Here is a 24509-nt window from a genome sequence, read left to right on the forward strand (position 1 = left end):
GCTTCACCAAGGATGGGCCTAAAGCCGTTCAGTTGCGGTGTTGTAACCGTAAACACTATGACCCAACCACGACCTAAAAACCCACAAAAAAGAACGCAGAATCAGCATTTGACAAGATATAGCGCGCGCCTCGAAATCAAAAACGCAACCGATTGCATACACGCGTTAAGACATCGCGACACATTCGACATCGTAAAACGCAGACGATGCAAAACCGATTGCATACAGGCGACACATTAACCGAAAAACAAAACCTACTTTCGGATAATATAAGCGCGCCTGATTAACTCCTCGGGGCCGTATTCCGAACCGAGGACGACAAGTAATTACATCTAATCTATTGTGAGGACGCGCTGCGATTCGACATACCAAAGAATTGTACACGTGAGTTGGAATAAACTCTTCTCTTGTGACCAAAGTTCTTTTCACCACCCTCGACACTCGGAGTCCTAACTCCTAAGACGAACGGACCCCTCAAAGTATCCTACAAATCCCGTTGTACCCTGAGAGGCACAACAAAATGGTGGCAGCGGTGGGATGCTGATACTGAGCAATAAAGGATATCTGACAATACAAGATTCCTGACAACAAGAGAGATCTGCCAAGTAAGGATCTGCCAACATCGTCAGTGCTCGAGGACCTCAAAAAAGGAATACCGAGAGAAGCTGCAGCGGACCAGAACAGGACCACCCAACCACGAAACAGCACAAGGAACCAACCAACAGCCGACCGTGCGAAAACGACGAGCGAGCGAAAGAAAATGCGTATCATCGTTATACTGTAAGTCAGCATATTGTATAATAATATTGCCTGAATGTCGGCACCGGCAAAAAAGAAGGTCACGTTTCAACGACCACGTTTTTTAAGCGCACCCGCGAAATTAGCAAATAGATTCGGCTTCGTAACGCCCGTGCAAGTGGTAGAAGAAGCGATATTCGCGATAGCGTCCGAAAGAATCTCGAATCCGAATACCCAGGCGTAAATCCGCGCGAACCGGAAGCTCGCGAACCCGAAACCCAAGGCGGAACGGACAACCAATCCTCGCCGCATAATAATAATAACGCAGGACCGAGCAATATCGATCGAACATGATCGCGTTTCGGTAAGACGAAACTATTCCCCCGTGTCGTACGATAGTAATATTTTTGAGATACCTGACGGAAACACTATGACACACTCCTCGGTCCCGTCCGACGACATAGATAGAGAAATGCGAGCGTATGCGAACGCAGACTAGGCATGGCGCCGCCGCCCATTACGAGGATGCGGGACGTCCTAGCGAAGATCCGAGCAACGCGGTATTAGTCGAGGTTTTGCAGAGCTTCCGGGAAATGCAAGAGGAAATGAGACACCTCCGCGACCAGATGAGGGACCTACGTACAAACCGGGAAGACTTAAATAGAACGCGAATAATACACGAAAACCCCTATGCCGACCTCTCCTATGGACGAATCGTGAGCGATGTGCGCAGGCAAACCGCACATCTGCATGGTTTCTTACGACTGAAAGAAGCGCGAGACATGATACCTGAGTTCGACGGAACCTCCCAAGCCAGACTTAAAGAATTTCTAAGCGCCAGCTCCTACGCTATAAAAAATATTAACCCAGTAGACGAGAAGACGCTACTAGAAGCGCTACTCTGCACCAAGCTAAAGGGGAAGGCTATGCTCGACTTTGAAACACGCGACATAAACAACTTCGCCCAACTTAAACGGGAACTGGAAATCTGCTATCTAAGCAAGAGGAGCACTACCCATCTTCAGGTGGAATTCAATACCCTGAAGCAAAAACCCGGCGAAAGCGCCCGGGAATACGGAACACGCGTCGATAATTTAGCCATGGAACTGTACGAATCCATGATCGAAGGGCAGGCTTTCGGCAGCGAGCGCAAGCGCATTATACTCGATACGCTGCAACAACAAGCCCTGCAGAACTTCCAGATAGGCCTCCAGGAAAACATCCAGCTGATGGTACAAGCACAGCATCACACGACGCTACAAGACGCCATCGCACAAGCCAGCGCGGAAGAGAAAGTGAAGGGCCCGACAGAGCAGACACTGCGACCCCGGACCGACCAGACCGCTTCACACACAGGACACATCAATAAAACTATACAGTGTCACAAATGCGGGAAGACCGGACACCTCGGACGAGACTGCCGCACGAGCAGATACGCCAACAGATTCTCCTTGCCAAAACCACAAGGGAAAATCAACGCTGTTGAGAAACATTGCACCTACTGCAAAAAATCAGGTCACGGTCGTAACGAATGTTGGAGTCTGCACGGACGCCCGGGAAATACGCACACAAGGACAAACGGAAATAAGAGCGCCCAAGGCCATTCTAACACTAGTGGACAGCGAAAGAAACATACAACACCGGAGGATGAAGAAGACGAGGAAAACACGAAACGGCCGAGACCCGCGGCCGAGTATCAAATATCGCAAGTAACCACACAACTACCCACTACGACAGGTCTAGATCTAGTGACTCTGCCCATACAAGAGGCAAAGAAGGGAAGGTTAAATTTACTCTTCGACACCGGCGCAACAGTGACCTTAATTAAATTAAGAAATCTAAAAGGGGAAGCCATGATCTACGAAGAGAAAATGGCATTGACCGGAGTAATGGGACACCAGATCCAGACTATAGGAAAAATCAAGGCCACAATAACCTTGAAGGACCGAAAAATACGGCATCCTATCTACATCGTGAAGGACGATTTCCCCATCGACTACGAAGGAATCTTGGGAGTAGATTTCTTGCAAAAGCACAAGATAACGTGTGATTACGACAAAAAACAGCTACAACTAGCAGAGACAATATTAAAATTACGCTCGTACCGCGCGCTAATGCTGAAGCCGCGAAGCGAAACAATCATCCGAGCCACCACCGACTCGAATAAGGTAGGCGTGGTACGCGCCGAAGAAATGCTGCCCGGAGTATTTATCGGACACTGTCTCGTAGAACCAGAAGAATTTTCATGCCCGGTTAGCGTTATAAATACAACCGAAAAATACATTAAAATGTCAACTCCATGGGTAAACATCGAGGAAATTACGAACACGGTGGCTCGAAGAGAGAATGTCCCGCCTCTCCAGGAAGCGCCTACACTCTCCCGCAGAGAGCAAATAAAAAATTTACTCCGACTACAACATCTCAATCAAGAAGAAGAAAAAACATTGCTTCAAATCTGTGAGGAATTCGGTGACGTGTTTTACCTTAAAGGAGACGCGCTGACTTGCACTCCGACTACGTCACACGAAATCGCGCTCCGAGCTGACAGTGCACCTGTAAATGTATGCCCATACCGATTGCCGGAGAAACACAAAAAAGAAATAAATAAACAAATAGAGGGCATGTTGAAGGACAAGCTAATCCGACCTAGTAACAGCCAATGGAATGCGCCTTTACTTGTGGTCCCCAAAAAAGCGGATGCGGAAGGAAACCGAAAATTACGTATAGTTGTAGATTTCCGGAAACTTAATAATTTAACCATAGGCGATTCTTTTCCAATATCGAACATAACGTATATACTAGACCAACTGGGAAATGTAAAGTACTTCACCACCTTGGATCTAGCGTCGGGCTACCATCAGATACCCATGGCCGAGCCCGATAAATGCAAGACTGCATTTTCCACACCGTATGGACATTACGAGTTCAATCGAATGCCATTCGGGTTAACGAACGCACCAGCTACATTCCAACGGTTAATGAACTCCGTGCTGACGGGACTACAAGGGATCAAATGTCTCGTATACCAAATGATTCTGTAATCAATGTACTATTAAAATGTATAATCGATGAATTTTTGGCTCGTCTTAAAATATTAGAAATCGATACTTTTTTACCGCTGACTCCATTCGACGCAACTTTATTTTATGTATATCAAGTTAAAAAATTTGTACGCTGATGTCTGCATGCTATCAAAAGATTCTGTAATCAATGTACTATTAAAATGTATAATCGATGAATTTTTGGCTCGTCTTTAAATATTTGAAATCGATACTTTTTTACCGCTGACCCCATTCGACGCATCCTTAATTTATGTATAGCAAATGAAAAAGTTTGTACGCTGTTGTCTGCTTGGTACCAAAAGATTCTGTAATCAATGTACTATTAAAATGTATAATGGATGAATTTTTGGCTCGTCTTTAAATATTAGAAATCGATACTTTTTTACCGCTGACCCCATGCGACGCAACCTTATTTTATGTATATCAAGTTAAAAAATTTGTACGCTGGTGTCTGTTTGGTACCAAATGGTTCTGTAATCAATGTACTATTAAAATGTATAATCGATGAATTTTTGGCTCGTCTTAAAATATTAGAAATCCATACTTTTTTACCGCTGACCCTATGCGACGCAACCTTATTTTATGTATATCAAGTTAAAAAATTTGTACGCTGGTGTCTGTTTGGTACCAAATGATTCTGTAACCAATGTACTATTAAAATGTATAATCGATGAATTTTTGGCTCGTCTTTAAATATTTGAAATCGATACTTTTTTTACCGCTGACCCTATGCGACGCATCCTTAATTTATGTATAGCAAATGAAAAAGTTTGTACGCTGTTGTCTGCTTGGTACCAAAAGATTCTGTAATCAATGTACTATTAAAATGTATAATCGATGAATTTTTGGCTCGTCTTAAAATATTAGAAATCGATACTTTTTTACCGCTGACCCTATGCGACGCAACCTTATTTTATGTATATCAAGTTAAAAAATTTGTACGCTGGTGTCTGCATGGTATCAAAAGATTCTGTAATCAATGTACTATTAAAATGTATAATCGATGAATTTTTGGCTCGTCTTAAAATATTAGAAATCGATTACCGCTGACCCCATTCGACGCAACTTTATTTTATGTATATCAAGTTAAATAATTTGTACGCTGGTGTCTGTTTGGTACCAAATGATTGTGTAATCAATGTACTATTAAAATGTATAATCGATGAATTTTTGGCTCGTCTTAAAATATTAGAAATCGATACTTTTTTACCGCTGACCCTATGCGACGCATCCTTAATTTATGTATATCAAGTTAAAAAATTTGTACGCTGGTGTCTGCATGGTACCAAATGGTTCTGTAATCAATGTACTATTAAAATGTATAATCGATGAATTTTTGGCTCGTCTTAAAATATTAGAAATCGATACTTTTTTACCGCTGACCCTACTCGACGCAACTTTATTTTTTGTATATCAAGTTAAAAAATTTGTACGCTGATGTCTGCATGGTATCAAAAGATTCTGTAATCAATGTACTATTAAAATGTATAATCGATGAATTTTTGGCTCGTCTTAAAATATTAGAAATCGATACTTTTTTACCGCTGACCCTATGCGACGCAACCTTATTTTATGTATATCAAGTTAAAAAATTTGTACGCTGGTGTCTGCTTGGTACCAAAAGATTCTGTAATCAATGTACTATTAAAATGTATAATCGATGAATTTTTGGCTCGTCTTAAAATATTAGAAATCGATTACCACTGACCCCATTCGACGCAACTTTATTTTATGTATATCAAGTTAAATAATTTGTACGCTGGTGTCTGTTTGGTACCAAATGATTGTGTAATCAATGTACTATTAAAATGTATAATCGATGAATTTTTGGCTCGTCTTAAAATATTAGAAATCGATACTTTTTTACCGCTGACCCTATGCGACGCAACCTTATTTTATGTATATTGTTCGATAACAATAAAATGTAATTTTTGTACGTACCGAACGTAACTTCTTAACTCTTATTCCAAGATTAATATTAATTCTTTCTATATTCTTGCTATGTATAATCCTTCCTTGTTTTACGACGTTATTTCATATTATGTACAGGACTGAATGTAGTACAGGTTATATAGGAGTTGTCTTCATCTTAGAAACAGGAACCAGAATATTTATAGGATTCAAAACAGGAACCAGGAAATATATATATATATATATATCTGTAAAGAATTCCTGCGTCTCTAAAGAAATTAGGAAATATAATTAAAATATGAATTAAATGATATCACCGTAAGGCAAGATAAAAATGATTATGGATAATATCACCGTAAGGCAAAATATGAATAAGAGTTTTATAGTTTTCAGTTATCACCTTTTAAGGCAGAGAAAATATTAATCAGCTTTGATAAGATTAGATTGATAAAAATATAAATCACCATAAGGCAAAGATAGAATTAATTTGATAAAGATATAAATCACCATAAGGCAAAGATATATTAATCACCATAAGGCAAAGATAGAATTTGTTTGATAAAGATATAAATCACCATAAGGCAAAGATATATTAATCACCATAAGGCAAAGATAGAATTTGTTTGATAAAGATATAAATCACCATAAGGCAAAGATATATTAATCACCATAAGGCAAAGATAGAATTTGGATGATCACCTTATGGCTAGCCTCAAATAATTGGCTTGATGGAAGGTATCGACTATCATGATATGTACTTACATGATGTCCCCAATTGGACAAAGTCGACCTTCCTAACCAGATATATGTAATTAACCAAATATATTTCGATGTATCTCTGATGATCTTGATATTTCCGTACGATGCGCATCGTGTCGATTCAAACATAAAACGAACCACGATAAACAGCTGCATAGCAACCAGATCTTTTTCTTTTCTCACGGCACTCTATGAAAGAATCGAATAGACTTTCCTATACATTTTCTCCGCCCGCATTCAACAATAGATTTGTTGAATGAATTTCAGGATCAGTTGGGATAATACATAATTTTGTTATAGGTCTCTTGTAAATAGAGTTTGCAGTTTTCACTGTAACAACTCTGGTTAAACCGTCTGGTCCTGGATGTAAATGTATGACTCTTGCGAGGGGCCACTTTCCTGGCGGGTAACGCTCATCCGTAATTAATACTAAGGATCCATCTTTTATTTCATTCGAAGGGTGATACCATTTAGAAATGGCTTGATACCTTTGTAAACACTCTATAGACCATCTTGACCAAAAGTGATCTACTTTCTGTTTAAGTAATTGCCAGCGTGAAAGCAAAGATGTCTTTTCAGTTAATAGACTCGGTTCCGGTAATGTAGTTGGTGCTTCTCCAATAAGAAAATGTCCTGGAGTCAGGGGTGAATAGTCAGATGCATCATCTGATAAAGGACATAATGGCCTTGAATTTAACACTGCTTCTATTTGTACAGTTATCGTTGTCATTTCTTCATACGTTAATATAGTATCCTTTAAAATTCGTTGTAAATGAAATTTAATAGATTTTACAGCTGCTTCCCACTTTCCTCCAAAATGAGGGGTTGATGGAGGATTGAATTTCCATTCAGTGTTATCTTTAGCGAGAAGATAGGCAAGGTCACGTAATTCATTAGAAGATGACTTGAAAAAACGTCTTAAAGTTGCATCAGCTCCAACAAAGTTTGTTCCACAATCACTTTGTAGCGTAGCACATATACCTCTTCTACCAGTAAACCGTTTATAGGCAGCTATAAATGCATCAGTGGTATAATCCGTAACTACTTCTATATGTATTGCTGATGTTGTGAGACAAACAAATATAGCTAAATAGCCTTTATAAGTTTTTGCCGCTCGCCCTCTCCAAGTCTTCATTATCACGGGACCAGCATAATCTAAACCTGTGTTATAAAAAGGTCTTGCTGGAGTCACACGTGATGATGGTAATTGACCCATGAGCTGTTTCGCTCGAATTCCGCGATACCGTGCACACCTTCCACATCTTAGGATGTAAGAACGTACAGGTGCTCTTCCACCGATAATCCAATATGAACTTCGTAAAAAACCGAGAGTAACTTGAGTACCTCCATGTAGCGTCCTTTTGTGAGCATCATCAATAATCAAAGTAACGAAGATCTTCTTGGTATAATAAGTGGATGTTTTGTGTCAGACTCTATCTGTGCATTATGGAGACGACCTCCAACACGAAGTAATCCTTCATGGTCTATAAAAGGTGTAAGGCGAATCAAAGGGTTGGATTTAGGCAAATGTTCTCTATTAGAAATTATACGAATCTCGTTCGAAAACCATGCTTGTTGTACAATTCGTACCCAAAAATTACGACTCTTCTCGATTTCCATGGGTGTTATGGGATGTTTAATCAGTGTTGATTGTGATTCTCTACGGAGACAACGAATAAATCTGCGACAAATAGAAGTAATTCGTAATAATTTCATGAGTGAAGAGTACTTATCCAACAATTCCCAGTATAAAGGTTGATGGGTGACAGCAATCATGACTTGTCTGGATCGTTCTTCCAAACCAGTTTCCGGTAACTCTTTACACTTGAAAGAAGGCCAAGATGATGGAGACTCAGAAAGCCAATTTGGTCCTTTCCACCATAGATCAAATTTAATTAATTGATCTGGCCTTAAACCACGAGATGCACAATCCGCAGGATTTTCTTTCCCAGGAACAAAATGCCAAGATCCATAAGGTAATAATTCTTGTATAGTAGATACACGATTACGAACAAAATCTTTCCATTTGGTTGGATGAGCCGAAATCCAAGAAAGAGTTACAGATGAATCAGACCAACAAAACACCGATACGTCAGAAAGTGCTAGTGCTTTTAAAGTATGTACAGTTAATCGCGCTAATAACAAAGCCGCAACAAGTTCAAGACGTGGAATCGTAAGCCGTTTAATTGGTGCAACCTTTGTCTTGGAACAAATCAGTTGAGTAGATATTTTACCATCGTTACTGGAAATTCTTATATAAATCACAGCTGCCATGGCTAATTCTGATGCATCTGAAAATCCATGAATTTCAACAGAAGTACTGGAATGAACATAACCAAACCATCTAGGAATTGCTAATTGATCTAGATGCTGAAGTTGTTTTCTAAAATTCTCCCAACGATATTGCATGTCTTGAGAAAGAGGTTCATCCCATTCAATCTTTCTTAACCAGAGTTCTTGAAGAAAGATTTTGGCTGTTATGAGAATAGGTGCGATAAGTCCTAATGGATCATATAATTTTGCGATTTCAGAAGAAATTATTCTTTTAGTATATTTTGTAGTAGATGTTGGTAAAGCTGAAAAATGAAACGTGTCCGAGTCGGGTCTCCAAATAAGACCTAATATCTTGCAAAGTGTAGATTCAATTTCCACAGCAGATGACGATTCTTCACATTCTTCACCCGACATCGACATTGGCAGAATCTCTCTACAATTACTACTCCATTTTTGTAAAGGAAAACCACCTGCTGCACATAATTGAATAAGTTGATTGACAATCTCTTTAACTTCCGAAATTGAATCCGCTCCTCCAAAGATATCATCAACATATCTTCCCTTTGTCAAAGGAATAACAGCCTTAGGAAAATGATGACCTTCGTCGGTTACTAATTGTTGTAATGCTCGTAATGCAAGAAACGGAGCACAGACAAGTCCATAAGTTACAGTTGTGAGTCTAAAAGCTACCAGTTGATTTTCAGAACCTCGCCACAATATCCTTTGTAAATCCCAATCGTCAGGATTAAGAGCAATTTGTCGAAACATTTTAACTATATCTGTAGAAAAAAGAAATCGATGTGTACGAATCCATATAAGAATATCTGAAATATCTGTCTGAAGTTTTGCGCCTGCGTGAAGCAGATCATTAAGAGAATAACCACTGTTTGTACGGCTAGACCCATTAAAAACAACTCTTAATTTTGTGGTACGACTGCTTTCTCGAAGAACTCCATGGTGTGGTAAATAGTGCATAGGAGAATTATTATTTCCGGAAATATCAGCTAACATCATATGACCCAATGTTTTGTATTCTTCTATGAAATCAACATAGAGTTCTTGAAACTTGGGATTTAAAGTAAATCGTTGAAATAATCTATTGAGACAACATAGTGCCTTTTGTTTTGAATCACCCAGAAGTGAAGGATTTGATTTTAGAGGAAGACGTACAACATATCTTCCAGTAGCATCTCTTGTATGAGTAGACAAAAAATGTCGTTCACACTCTTCTTCTTCCTCACTTAATTTAGATTCCGTTGTAGTAGGTAGTTCCTCTTGATTCCAAAATCTAGCAATAAGATCTTGTAAATCATGATCCAAAGTACAATGATACGTTCTTGCTGAATTAGATAAATCATTTTCTGATATTGGTCCTGAAAGAACCCATCCGAAAATAGTTTGCTGAGCAATAGGCGTTGACAAATCCCCTCGTATTAATCCTGGCAGAATTACCGAGCCATAATTATCTGAACCTAAAATGATATGAATATGACCAGAACAAAAAAAATCAGGATCTGCAAGTTGAAGTCCAGCAATATGAGACCAAGTATGACAAGACGCGTTAAAAGGCGGTAATTTAGTTGTTAGACGAGGTAACACGTAGGCTTCGATTGTACAATTATAAGTTGGATCATAGATGGACTGTAATTTTATTGTAACACTTCCTTTAGTGTGACCGGAATATGTACCACCGACTCCAAGAAGTGGTATTGAAGCTGAACTGCGTTTTAGTTGTGCATGATTTACTAAATTTTCTGAAATAAAAGATAATTCTGATCCTTGATCTATTAATAAACGTACTGCAAAATTTACATCTTTATTTTTATGTAATATGGCTCTACTCGTAGCTAATAACGTAAATTTTGGTAAAGAATTTGCTTGTCCAGATTGATGAGCACATAATTTGTTTTGTCATTCTATTGAAGGTTGTGACTGAGGATTTTCTTTAGATTGAGTAGATTGAGCATTATCTATCTTAGATGATTTTTCACCAAAATGTTTTGATGAAGACACGTTGATGTCATGAATTGAAGTATGATGCTTCTTTCCACATTTGAGACATCTTTTTAAAGAATTACATTTGCTTGCTACATGTGGGCCAAGACAATTAAAACATCGTCGATGCTTCATAATAATATCCCTTCGTTGTTGCTGAGTTTTCGAATGATATTGATCGCACTTTGCTAAAAAATGTGAAGATCCACATAGCGGGCAAATGAAAGAATTAGTAAAAGAATTTTGATTAGATGATGTAGCTACATGAGCAGCTATTTTTGTACGAGACTTTCCAAAAGAGGAATGATCCTTATCCTTATGTAATCCAGAAGAAAAAGTATTATTATGTAAATTAAGATTCTCTAAAGCTCGTGTCCTCCCAATAAGAAATTCTTCAAATTGTAAGTAAGTCGGATATGAAGAGGTTGAACCAAGTTTAACCTCCCATGCTTCTCGAGTTTCAGGATCAAGTATTCTTACGAGCTGATGTAATAATAATGGATCCCAATGATCTACTTCACAGTTCAAAGCACGTAAAGCACCAATAACTTCTGATATGGTTGTCAAAAGAGTTCTGAGACCTTGAGCGCATTTTGTTTTAAGCGGCTTTAAATTTGTAATTCTATCCAATTGAGTAGTAATCAAAAATCGTTTATTCTCATATCTTGAAACTAATATATCCCATGCAACAGTAAAATTTTCATCAGAAATAGGCAAATTATACATTAACCGAGCCGCTTCACCAGTTACACATGTCTTCAAATAATGCATCTTCTCAACGTTTGATAAATCTTCATTATCGTGAATTAAAGAAACAAATAAATCATGGAATGATCTCCATGATTGATAATCTCCTGAAAAGCTTGGTAATTTAATACGAGGCAATGCACTACGAGGTAATTGTGAGGTAGATGATGCTACATGTTCCGAATGAGTAGGTCGAGATTGCCGATCTACCGTTTCTAAATCATCTCGATATGTAAGTAATTTAGCACGAGAATATACATAAAACGCTTGACAACGTTCATACACGTGTTCTTTAATATATGATTGATCATTATTCTCAGAAAGTATCTCAAGATATAAATTTTCATGTTCTACTTGAAATTTAGACCAATTCTGATCAAGTAAATCCAAACGTGTATTAATTAATTGACGATTTAAACGTGAAATTTCTACGATATCAAAATCCGCTGCATCTTGTATTAGATTAAATCGACTTTTTTGTAAAGCGATCTTTGCTTCTATATTAGACATCTTGAAAAGCTTGGTATCCGGCTCGAAGGACCAAAAAATGTTCGATAACAATAAAATGTAATTTTTGTACGTACCGAACGTAACTTCTTAACTCTTATTCCAAGATTAATATTAATTCTTTCTATATTCTTGCTATGTATAATCCTTCCTTGTTTTACGACGTTATTTCATATTATGTACAGGACTGAATGTAGTACAGGTTATATAGGAGTTGTCTTCATCTTAGAAACAGGAACCAGAATATTTATAGGATTCAAAACAGGAACCAGGAAATATATATATATATATATCTGTAAAGAATTCCTGCGTCTCTAAAGAAATTAGGAAATATAATTAAAATATGAATTAAATGATATCACCGTAAGGCAAGATAAAAATGATTATGGATAATATCACCGTAAGGCAAAATATGAATAAGAGTTTTATAGTTTTCAGTTATCACCTTTTAAGGCAGAGAAAATATTAATCAGCTTTGATAAGATTAGATTGATAAAAATATAAATCACCATAAGGCAAAGATAGAATTAATTTGATAAAGATATAAATCACCATAAGGCAAAGATATATTAATCACCATAAGGCAAAGATAGAATTTGTTTGATAAAGATATAAATCACCATAAGGCAAAGATATATTAATCACCATAAGGCAAAGATAGAATTTGTTTGATAAAGATATAAATCACCATAAGGCAAAGATATATTAATCACCATAAGGCAAAGATAGAATTTGGATGATCACCTTATGGCTAGCCTCAAATAATTGGCTTGATGGAAGGTATCGACTATCATGATATGTACTTACATGATGTCCCCAATTGGACAAAGTCGACCTTCCTAACCAGATATATGTAATTAACCAAATATATTTCGATGTATCTCTGATGATCTTGATATTTCCGTACGATGCGCATCGTGTCGATTCAAACATAAAACGAACCACGATAAACAGCTGCATAGCAACCAGATCTTTTTCTTTTCTCACGGCACTCTATGAAAGAATCGAATAGACTTTCCTATACATATATCAAGTTAAAAAATTTGTACGCTGGTGTCTGCATGGTATCAAAAGATTCTGTAATCAATGTACTATTAAAATGTATAATCGATGAATTTTTGGCTCGTCTTTAAATATTTGAAATCGATACTTTTTTACCGCTGACCCCATTCGACGCATCCTTAATTTATGTATAGCAAATGAAAAAGTTTGTACGCTGTTGTCTGCTTGGTACCAAAAGATTCTGTAATCAATGTACTATTAAAATGTATAATGGATGAATTTTTGGCTCGTCTTTAAATATTAGAAATCGATACTTTTTTACCGCTGACCCCATGCGACGCAACCTTATTTTATGTATATCAAGTTAAAAAATTTGTACGCTGGTGTCTGTTTGGTACCAAATGGTTCTGTAATCAATGTACTATTAAAATGTATAATCGATGAATTTTTGGCTCGTCTTAAAATATTAGAAATCCATACTTTTTTACCGCTGACCCTATGCGACGCAACCTTATTTTATGTATATCAAGTTAAAAAATTTGTACGCTGGTGTCTGTTTGGTACCAAATGATTCTGTAACCAATGTACTATTAAAATGTATAATCGATGAATTTTTGGCTCGTCTTTAAATATTTGAAATCGATACTTTTTTTACCGCTGACCCTATGCGACGCATCCTTAATTTATGTATAGCAAATGAAAAAGTTTGTACGCTGTTGTCTGTTTGGTACCAAAAGATTCTGTAATCAATGTACTATTAAAATGTATAATCGATGAATTTTTGGCTCGTCTTAAAATATTAGAAATCGATACTTTTTTACCGCTGACCCTATGCGACGCAACCTTATTTTATGTATATCAAGTTAAAAAATTTGTACGCTGGTGTCTGCATGGTATCAAAAGATTCTGTAATCAATGTACTATTAAAATGTATAATCGATGAATTTTTGGCTCGTCTTAAAATATTAGAAATCGATTACCGCTGACCCCATTCGACGCAACTTTATTTTATGTATATCAAGTTAAATAATTTGTACGCTGGTGTCTGTTTGGTACCAAATGATTGTGTAATCAATGTACTATTAAAATGTATAATCGATGAATTTTTGGCTCGTCTTAAAATATTAGAAATCGATACTTTTTTACCGCTGACCCTATGCGACGCATCCTTAATTTATGTATATCAAGTTAAAAAATTTGTACGCTGGTGTCTGCATAGTACCAAATGGTTCTGTAATCAATGTACTATTAAAATGTATAATCGATGAATTTTTGGCTCGTCTTAAAATATTAGAAATCGATACTTTTTTACCGCTGACCCTACTCGACGCAACTTTATTTTTTGTATATCAAGTTAAAAAATTTGTACGCTGATGTCTGCATGGTATCAAAAGATTCTGTAATCAATGTACTATTAAAATGTATAATCGATGAATTTTTGGCTCGTCTTAAAATATTAGAAATCGATACTTTTTTACCGCTGACCCTATGCGACGCAACCTTATTTTATGTATATCAAGTTAAAAAATTTGTACGCTGGTGTCTGCTTGGTACCAAAAGATTCTGTAATCAATGTACTATTAAAATGTATAATCGATGAATTTTTGGCTCGTCTTAAAATATTAGAAATCGATTACCGCTGACCCCATTCGACGCAACTTTATTTTATGTATATCAAGTTAAATAATTTGTACGCTGGTGTCTGTTTGGTACCAAATGATTGTGTAATCAATGTACTATTAAAATGTATAATCGATGAATTTTTGGCTCGTCTTAAAATATTAGAAATCGATACTTTTTTACCGCTGACCCTATGCGACGCATCCTTAATTTATGTATATCAAGTTAAAAAATTTGTACGCTGGTGTCTGCATGGTACCAAATGGTTCTGTAATCAATGTACTATTAAAATGTATAATCGATGAATTTTTGGCTCGTCTTAAAATATTAGAAATCGATACTTTTTTACCGCTGACCCTACTCGACGCAACTTTATTTTTTGTATATCAAGTTAAAAAATTTGTACGCTGATGTCTGCATGGTATCAAAAGATTCTGTAATCAATGTACTATTAAAATGTATAATCGATGAATTTTTGGCTCGTCTTAAAATATTAGAAATCGATACTTTTTTACCGCTGACCCTATGCGACGCAACCTTATTTTATGTATATCAAGTTAAAAAATTTGTACGCTGGTGTCTGCTTGGTACCAAAAGATTCTGTAATCAATGTACTATTAAAATGTATAATGGATGAATTTTTGGCTCGTCTTTAAATATTAGAAATCGATACTTTTTTACCGCTGACCCCATGCGACGCAACCCCATATTATATATATCAAGTTAAAAAATTTGTACGCTGGTATCTGTTTGGTACCAAATGGTTCTGTAATCAATGTACTATTAAAATGTATAATCGATGAATTTTTGGCCCGTCTTAAAATATTAGAAATCGATACTTTTTTACCGCTGACCCTATGCGACGCAACCTTAATTTATGTATAGCAAATGAAAAAGTTTTTACGCTGTTGTCTGCTTGGTACCAAAAGATTCTGTAATCAATGTACTATTAAAATGTATAATGGATGAATTTTTGGCTCGTCTTTAAATATTAGAAATCGATACTTTTTTACCGCTGACCCCATGCGACGCAACCTTATTTTATGTATATCAAGTTAAAAAATTTGTACGCTGGTGTCTGTTTGGTACCAAATGGTTCTGTAATCAATGTACTATTAAAATATATAATCGATGAATTTTTGGCTCGTCTTAAAATATTAGAATTCCATACTTTTTTACCGCTGACCCCATTCGACGCAACTTTATTTTATGTATATCAAATGAAAAAGTTTGTACGCTGTTGTCTGCTTGGTACCAAAAGATTCTGTAATCAATGTACTATTAAAATGTATAATGGATGAATTTTTGGCTCGTCTTTAAATATTAGAAATCGATACTTTTTTACCGCTGACCTCATGCGACGCAACCTTATTTTATGTATATCAAGTTAAAAAATTTGTACGCTGGTGTCTGTTTGGTACCAAATGGTTCTGTAATCAATGTACTATTAAAATGTATAATCGATGAATTTTTGGCTCGTCTTAAAATATTAGAATTCCATACTTTTTTACCGCTGACCCTATGCGACGCAACCTTATTTTATGTATATCAAGTTAAAAAATTTGTACGCTGGTGTCTATTTGGTACCAAATGATTCTGTAATCAATGTACTATTAAAATGTATAATCGATGAATTTTTGGCTCGTCTTAAAATATTAGAAATCGATACTTTTTTACCGCTGACCCTATGCGACGCAATCTTATTTTATGTATATCAAGTTAAATAATTTGTACGCTGGTGTCTGTTTGGTACCAAATGATTGTGTAAACAATGTACTATTAAAATGTATAATCGATGAATTTTTGGCTCGTCTTAAAATATTAGAAATCGATACTTTTTTACCGCTGACTCCATTCGACGCAACTTTATTTTATGTATATCAAGTTAAAAAATTTGTACGCTGGTGTCTGCATGCTATCAAAAGATTCTGTAATCAATGTACTATTAAAATGTATAATCGATGAATTTTTGGCTCGTCTTAAAATATTGGAAATCGATACTTTTTACCGCTGATCCTTTGCGACGCAACCTTATTTTATGTATATCAAGTTAAAAAATTTGTACGCTGGTGTCTGTTTGGTACCAAATGATTCTGTAATCAATGTACTATTAAAATGTATAATCGATGAATTTTTGGCTCGTCTTTAAATATTTGAAATCGATACTTTTTTACCGCTGACCCCATTCGACGCAACTTTATTTTATGTATATCAAGTTAAAAAATTTGTACGCTGGGGTCTGCATGGTATCAAAAGATTCTGTAATCAATGTACTATTAAAATGTATAATCGATGAATTTTTGGCTCGTCTTAAAATATTAGAAATCGATACTTTTTTACCGCTGACCCTATGCGACGCAACCTTATTTTATGTATATCAAGTTAAAAAATTTGTACGCTGGTGTCTGCATGGTATCAAAAGATTCTGTAATCAATGTACTATTAAAATGTATAATCGATGAATTTTTGGCTCGTCTTAAAATATTAGAAATCGATACTTTTTTTACCGCTGACCCTATGCGACGCATCCTTAATTTATGTATAGCAAGTTAAAAAATTTGTACGCTGGTGTCTGTTTGGTACCAAAAGATTCTGTAATCAATGTACTATTAAAATGTATAATGGATGAATTTTTGGCTCGTCTTTAAATATTAGAAATCGATACTTTTTTACCGCTGACCCCATGCGACGCAACCTTATTTTATGTATATCAAGTTAAAAAATTTGTACGCTGGTGTCTGTTTGGTACCAAATGGTTCTGTAATCAATGTACTATTAAAATGTATAATCGATGAATTTTTGGCTCGTCTTAAAATATTAGAAATCCATACTTTTTTACCGTATGCGACGCAACCTTATTTTATGTATAAGCAGTGGTATCAACGCAGAGTACTTGTCTGTTTGCTACCAAATGATTCTGTAACCAATGTACTATTAAAATGTATAATCGATGAATTTTTGGCTCGTCTTTAAATATTTGAAATCGATACTTTTTTACCGCTGACCCCATTCGACGCAACCTTATTTTATGTATATCAAGTTAAAAAATTTGTACGCAGGTGTCTGTTTGGTACCAAATGGTTCTGTAATCAATGTACTATTAAAATGTATAATCGATGAATTTTTGGCTCGTCTTAAAATATTAGAAATCGATACTTTTTTACCGCTGACCCCATTCGACGCAACTTTATTTTATGTATATCAAGTTAAAAAATTTGTACGCTGGTGTCTGCATGGTATCAAAAGATTCTGTAATCAATGTACTATTAAAATGTATAATCGATGAATTTTTGGCTCGTCTTTAAATATTTGAAATCGATACTTTTTTACCGCTGACCCCATTCGACGCAACCTTATTTTATGTATATCAAGTTAAAAAATTTGTACGCTGGTGTCTGTTTGGTACCAAATGATTCTGTAACCAATGTACTATTAAAATGTATAATCGATGAATTTTTGGCTCGTCTTTAAATATTTGAAATCGATACTTTTTTACCGCTGACCCCATTCGACGCAACCTTATTTTATGTATATCAAGTTAAAAAATTTGTACGCAGGTGTCTGTTTGGTACCAAATGGTTCTGTAATCAATGTACTATTAAAATGTATAATCGATGAATTTTTGGCTCGTCTTAAAATATTAGAAATCGATACTTTTTTACCGCTGACCCCATTCGACGCAACTTTATTTTATGTATATCAAGTTAAAAAATTTGTACGCTGGTGTCTGCATGGTATCAAAAGATTCTGTAATCAATGTACTATTAAAATGTATAATCGATGAATTTTTGGCTCGTCTTAAAATATTAGAAATCGATACTTTTTTACCGCTGACCCTATGCGACGCAACCTTATTTTATGTATATCAAGTTAAAAAATTTGTACGCTGGAGTCTGCATGGTATCAAAAGATTCTGTAATCAATGTACTATTAAAATGTATAATCGATGAATTTTTGGCTCGTCTTTAAATATTAGAAATCGATACTTTTTTACCGCTGACCCCATGCGACGCAACCTTATTTTATGTATATCAAGTTAAAAAATTTGTACGCTGGTGTCTGTTTGGTACCAAATGGTTCTGTAATCAATGTACTATTAAAATGTATAATCGATGAATTTTTGGCTCGTCTTAAAATATTAGAAATCCATACTTTTTTACCGCTGACCCTATGCGACGCAACCTTATTTTATGTATATCAAGTTAAAAAATTTGTACGCTGGTGTCTGCATGGTATCAAAAGATTCTGTAATCAATGTACTATTAAAATGTATAATCGATGAATTTTTGGCTCGTCTTAAAATATTAGAAATCGATTACCGCTGACCCCATTCGACGCAACTTTATTTTATGTATATCAAGTTAAATAATTTGTACGCTGGTGTCTGTTTGGTACCAAATGATTGTGTAATCAATGTACTATTAAAATGTATAATCGATGAATTTTTGGCTCGTCTTAAAATATTAGAAATCGATACTTTTTTACCGCTGACCCTATGCGACGCATCCTTAATTTATGTATATCAAGTTAAAAAATTTGTACGCTGGTGTCTGCATGGTACCAAATGGTTCTGTAATCAATGTACTATTAAAATGTATAATCGATGAATTTTTGGCTCGTCTTAAAATATTAGAAATCGATACTTTTTTACCGCTGACCCTACTCGACGCAACTTTATTTTTTGTATATCAAGTTAAAAAATTTGTACGCTGATGTCTGCATGGTATCAAAAGATTCTGTAATCAATGTACTATTAAAATGTATAATCGATGAATTTTTGGCTCGTCTTAAAATATTAGAAATCGATACTTTTTTACCGCTGACCCTATGCGACACAACCTTATTTTATGTATATCAAGATAAAAAATTTGTACGCTGGTGTCTGCTTGGTACCAAAAGATTCTGTAATCAATGTACTATTAAAATGTATAATGGATGAATTTTTGGCTCGTCTTTAAATATTAGAAATCGATACTTTTTTACCGCTGACCCCATGCGACGCAACCTTATTTTATGTATATCAAGTTAAAAAATTTGTACGCTGGTGTCTGTTTGGTACCAAATGATTCTGTAACCAATGTACTATTAAAATGTATAATCGATGAATTTTTGGCTCGTCTTTAAATATTTGAAATCGATACTTTTTTACCGCTGACCCCATTCGACGCAACTTTATTTTATGTATATCAAGTTAAAAAATTTGTACGCTGGTGTCTGCATGGTACCAAAAGATTCTGTAATCAATGTACTATTAAAATGTATAATCGATGAATTTTTGGCTCGTCTTTAAATATTAGAAATCGATACTTTTTTACCGCTGACCCCATGCGACGCAACCTTATTTTATGTATATCAAGTTAAAAAATTTGTACGCTGGTGTCTGTTTGGTACCAAATGGTTCTGTAATCAATGTACTATTAAAATGTATAATCGATGAATTTTTGGCTCGTCTTAAAATATTAGAAATCCATACTTTTTTACCGCTGACCCTATGCGATGCAACCTTATTTTATGTATATCAAGTTAAAAAATTTGTACGCTGGTGTCTGCATGGTATCAAAAGATTCTGTAATCAATGTACTATTAAAATGTATAATCGATGAATTTTTGGCTCGTCTTTAAATATTAGAAATCGATACTTTTTTACCGCTGACCCCATGCGACGCAACCTTATTTTATGTATATCAAGTTAAAAAATTTGTACGCTGGTGTCTGTTTGGTACCAAATGATTCTGTAATCAATGTACTATTAAAATGTATAATCGATGAATTTTTGGCTCGTCTTAAAATATTAGAAATCGATACTTTTTTACCGCTGACCCCATTCGACGCAACTTTATTTTATGTATATCAAGTTAAAAAATTTGTACGCTGGTGTCTGCATGGTATCAAACGATTCTGTAATCAATGTACTATTAAAATGTATAATCGATGAATTTTTGGCTCGTCTTAAAATATTAGAAATCGATACTTTTTTACCGCTGACCCTATGCGACGCAACCTTATTTTATGTATATCAAGTTAAAAAATTTGTACGCTGGAGTCTGCATGGTATCAAAAGATTCTGTAATCAATGTACTATTAAAATGTATAATCGATGAATTTTTGGCTCGTCTTAAAATATTAGAAATCGATACTTTTTTACCGCTGACCCTATGCGACGCAACCTTATTTTATGTATATCAAGTTAAAAAATTTGTACGCTGGAGTCTGCATGGTATCAAAAGATTCTGTAATCAATGTACTATTAAAATGTATAATCGATGAAAGCAGTGGTATCAACGCAGAGTACTAAATCGATACTTTTTTACCGCTGACCCCATGCGACGCAACCTTATTTTATGTATATCAAGTTAAAAAATTTGTACGCTGGTGTCTGTTTGGTACCAAATGGTTCTGTAATCAATGTACTATTAAAATGTATAATCGATGAATTTTTGGCTCGTCTTAAAATATTAGAAATCGATACTTTTTTACCGCTGACCCTATGCGACGCAACCTTATTTTATGTATATCAAGTTAAAAAATTTGTACGCTGGTGTCTGCATGGTATCAAAAGATTCTGTAATCAATGTACTATTAAAATGTATAATCGATGAATTTTTGGCTCGTCTTAAAATATTAGAAATCGATTACCGCTGACCCCATTCGACGCAACTTTATTTTATGTATATCAAGTTAAATAATTTGTACGCTGGTGTCTGTTTGGTACCAAATGATTGTGTAATCAATGTACTATTAAAATGTATAATCGATGAATTTTTGGCTCGTCTTAAAATATTAGAAATCGATACTTTTTTACCGCTGACCCTACTCGACGCAACTTTATTTTTTGTATATCAAGTTAAAGAATTTGTACGCTGATGTCTGCATGGTATCAAAAGATTCTGTAATCAATGTACTATTAAAATGTATAATCGATGAATTTTTGGCTCGTTTTAAAATATTAGAAATCGATACTTTTTTACCGCTGACCCTATGCGACGCAACCTTATTTTATGTATATCAAGTTAAAAAATTTGTACGCTGGTGTCTGCTTGGTACCAAAAGATTCTGTAATCAATGTACTATTAAAATGTATAATCGATGAATTTTTGGCTCGTCTTAAAATATTAGAAATCGATTACCGCTGACCCCATTCGACGCAACTTTATTTTATGTATATCAAGTTAAATAATTTGTACGCTGGTGTCTGTTTGGTACCAAATGATTGTGTAATCAATGTACTATTAAAATGTATAATCGATGAATTTTTGGCTCGTCTTAAAATATTAGAAATCGATACTTTTTTACCGCTGACCCTATGCGACGCATCCTTAATTTATGTATATCAAGTTAAAAAATTTGTACGCTGGTGTCTGCATGGTACCAAATGGTTCTGTAATCAATGTACTATTAAAATGTATAATCGATGAATTTTTGGTTCGTCTTAAAATATTAGAAATCGATACTTTTTTACCGCTGACCCTACTCGACGCAACTTTATTTTTTGTATATCAAGTTAAAAAATTTGTACGCTGATGTCTGCATGGTATCAAAAGATTCTGTAATCAATGTACTATTAAAATGTATAATCGATGAATTTTTGGCTCGTCTTAAAATATTAGAAATCGATACTTTTTTACCGCTGACCCTATGCGACGCAACCTTATTTTATGTATATCAAGTTAAAAAATTTGTACGCTGGTGTCTGCTTGGTACCAAAAGATTCTGTAATCAATGTACTATTAAAATGTATAATGGATGAATTTTTGGCTCGTCTTTAAATATTAGAAATCGATACTTTTTTACCGCTGACCCCATGCGACGCAACCTTATTTTATGTATATCAAGTTAAAAAATTTGTACGCTGGTGTCTGTTTGGTACCAAATGATTCTGTAACCAATGTACTATTAAAATGTATAATCGATGAATTTTTGGCTCGTCTTTAAATATTTGAAATCGATACTTTTTTACCGCTGACCCCATTCGACGCAACTTTATTTTATGTATATCAAGTTAAAAAATTTGTACGCTGGTGTCTGCATGGTACCAAAAGATTCTGTAATCAATGTACTATTAAAATGTATAATCGATGAATTTTTGGCTCGTCTTTAAATATTAGAAATCGATACTTTTTTACCGCTGACCCCATGCGACGCAACCTTATTTTATGTATATCAAGTTAAAAAATTTGTACGCTGGTGTCTGTTTGGTACCAAATGGTTCTGTCATCAATGTACTATTAAAATGTATAATCGATGAATTTTTGGCTCGTCTTAAAATATTAGAAATCCATACTTTTTTACCGCTGACCCTATGCGACGCAACCTTATTTTATGTATATCAAGTTAAAAAATTTGTACGCTGGTGTCTGCATGGTATCAAAAGATTCTGTAATCAATGTACTATTAAAATGTATAATCGATGAATTTTTGGCTCGTCTTTAAATATTAGAAATCGATACTTTTTTACCGCTGACCCCATGCGACGCAACCTTATTTTATGTATATCAAGTTAAAAAATTTGTACGCTGGTGTCTGTTTGGTACCAAATGATTCTGTAACCAATGTACTATTAAAATGTATAATCGATGAATTTTTGGCTCGTCTTTAAATATTTGAAATCGATACTTTTTTACCGCTGACCCCATTCGACGCAACCTTATTTTATGTATATCAAGTTAAAAAATTTGTACGCAGGTGTCTGTTTGGTACCAAATGGTTCTGTAATCAATGTACTATTAAAATGTATAATCGATGAATTTTTGGCTCGTCTTAAAATATTAGAAATCGATACTTTTTTACCGAAGCAGTGGTATCAACGCAGAGTACTGCAACTTTATTTTATGTATATCAAGTTAATAAATTTGTACGCTGGTGTCTGCATGGTATCAAAAGATTCTGTAATCAATGTACTATTAAAATGTATAATCGATGAATTTTTGGCTCGTCAAAATATATCAACGCAGAGTACTGACCCTATGCGACGCAACCTTATTTTATGTATATCAAGTTAAAAAATTTGTACGCTGGTGTCTGCTTGGTACCAAAAGATTCTGTAATCAATGTACTATTAAAATGTATAATCGATGAATTTTTGGCTCGTCTTAAAATATTAGAAATCGATTACCGCTGACCCCATTCGACGCAACTTTATTTTATGTATATCAAGTTAAATAATTTGTACGCTGGTGTCTGTTTGGTACCAAATGATTGTGTAATCAATGTACTATTAAAATGTATAATCGATGAATTTTTGGCTCGTCTTAAAATATTAGAAATCGATACTTTTTTACCGCTGACCCTATGCGACGCATCCTTAATTTATGTATATCAAGTTAAAAAATTTGTACGCTGGTGTCTGCATGGTACCAAATGGTTCTGTAATCAATGTACTATTAAAATGTATAATCGATGAATTTTTGGCTCGTCTTAAAATATTAGAAATCGATACTTTTTTACCGCTGACCCTACTCGACGCAACTTTATTTTTTGTATATCAAGTTAAAAAATTTGTACGCTGATGTCTGCATGGTATCAAAAGATTCTGTAATCAATGTACTATTAAAATGTATAATCGATGAATTTTTGGCTCGTCTTAAAATATTAGAAATCGATACTTTTTTACCGCTGACCCTACTCGACGCAACCTTATTTTATGTATATCAAGTTAAAAAATTTGTACGCTGGTGTCTGCTTGGTACCAAAAGATTCTGTAATCAATGTACTATTAAAATGTATAATGGATGAATTTTTGGCTCGTCTTTAAATATTAGAAATCGATACTTTTTTACCGCTGACCCCATGCGACGCAACCTTATTTTATGTATATCAAGTTAAAAAATTTGTACGCTGGTGTCTGTTTGGTACCAAATGATTCTGTAACCAATGTACTATTAAAATGTATAATCG

General features: G+C 35.0%; 2 protein-coding genes across 2 annotated transcripts; both read right to left on the reverse strand.

Annotated features, from left to right (window-relative positions):
- Window positions 1-6684: 6684 nt before the first annotated feature.
- On the reverse strand, window positions 6685-7200 carry LOC145947927 (uncharacterized). The gene has a single exon (XM_083057691.1). The coding sequence runs from the start codon at window positions 7198-7200 to the stop codon at window positions 6685-6687; it is 516 nt and encodes a 171-aa protein (XP_082913817.1).
- A 666-nt stretch (window positions 7201-7866) lies between these two features.
- LOC145947928 (uncharacterized) lies at window positions 7867-9184 on the reverse strand. Its single transcript, XM_083057692.1, has 2 exons — window positions 8061-9184; window positions 7867-7954 (listed from the first exon to the last, which is right to left on the reverse strand). Exons 1-2 carry the CDS (start codon window positions 9162-9164, stop codon window positions 7904-7906), a joined length of 1155 nt encoding a protein of 384 aa, XP_082913818.1. The 5' UTR covers window positions 9165-9184; the 3' UTR covers window positions 7867-7903.
- Between the last annotated feature and the right edge of the window lie 15325 nt (window positions 9185-24509).

Source organism: Prenolepis imparis, unplaced genomic scaffold, assembly GCF_030444845.1.
Source record: "Prenolepis imparis isolate NDT839.2.m4 unplaced genomic scaffold, iyPreImpa1.0 SCAF_190, whole genome shotgun sequence".
Lineage (NCBI taxonomy): Eukaryota > Metazoa > Arthropoda > Insecta > Hymenoptera > Formicidae > Prenolepis > Prenolepis imparis.

What these genes read in the sequence shown, in the direction of transcription:
- LOC145947928 (XM_083057692.1), bottom strand. Translation starts at nt 9,164, where the DNA reads ATGTCGATGTCGGGTGAAGAATGTGAAGAATCGTCATCTGCTGTGGAA. An exon ending in AGAAGAGTCGTAATTTTTGG is followed by an intron (nt 7,955 to 8,060) that starts GTACGAATTGTA and finishes CACCTTTTATAG; the next exon opens with ACCATGAAGGATTACTTCGT.
- LOC145947927 (XM_083057691.1), bottom strand. Translation starts at nt 7,200, where the DNA reads ATGACAACGATAACTGTACAAATAGAAGCAGTGTTAAATTCAAGGCCA.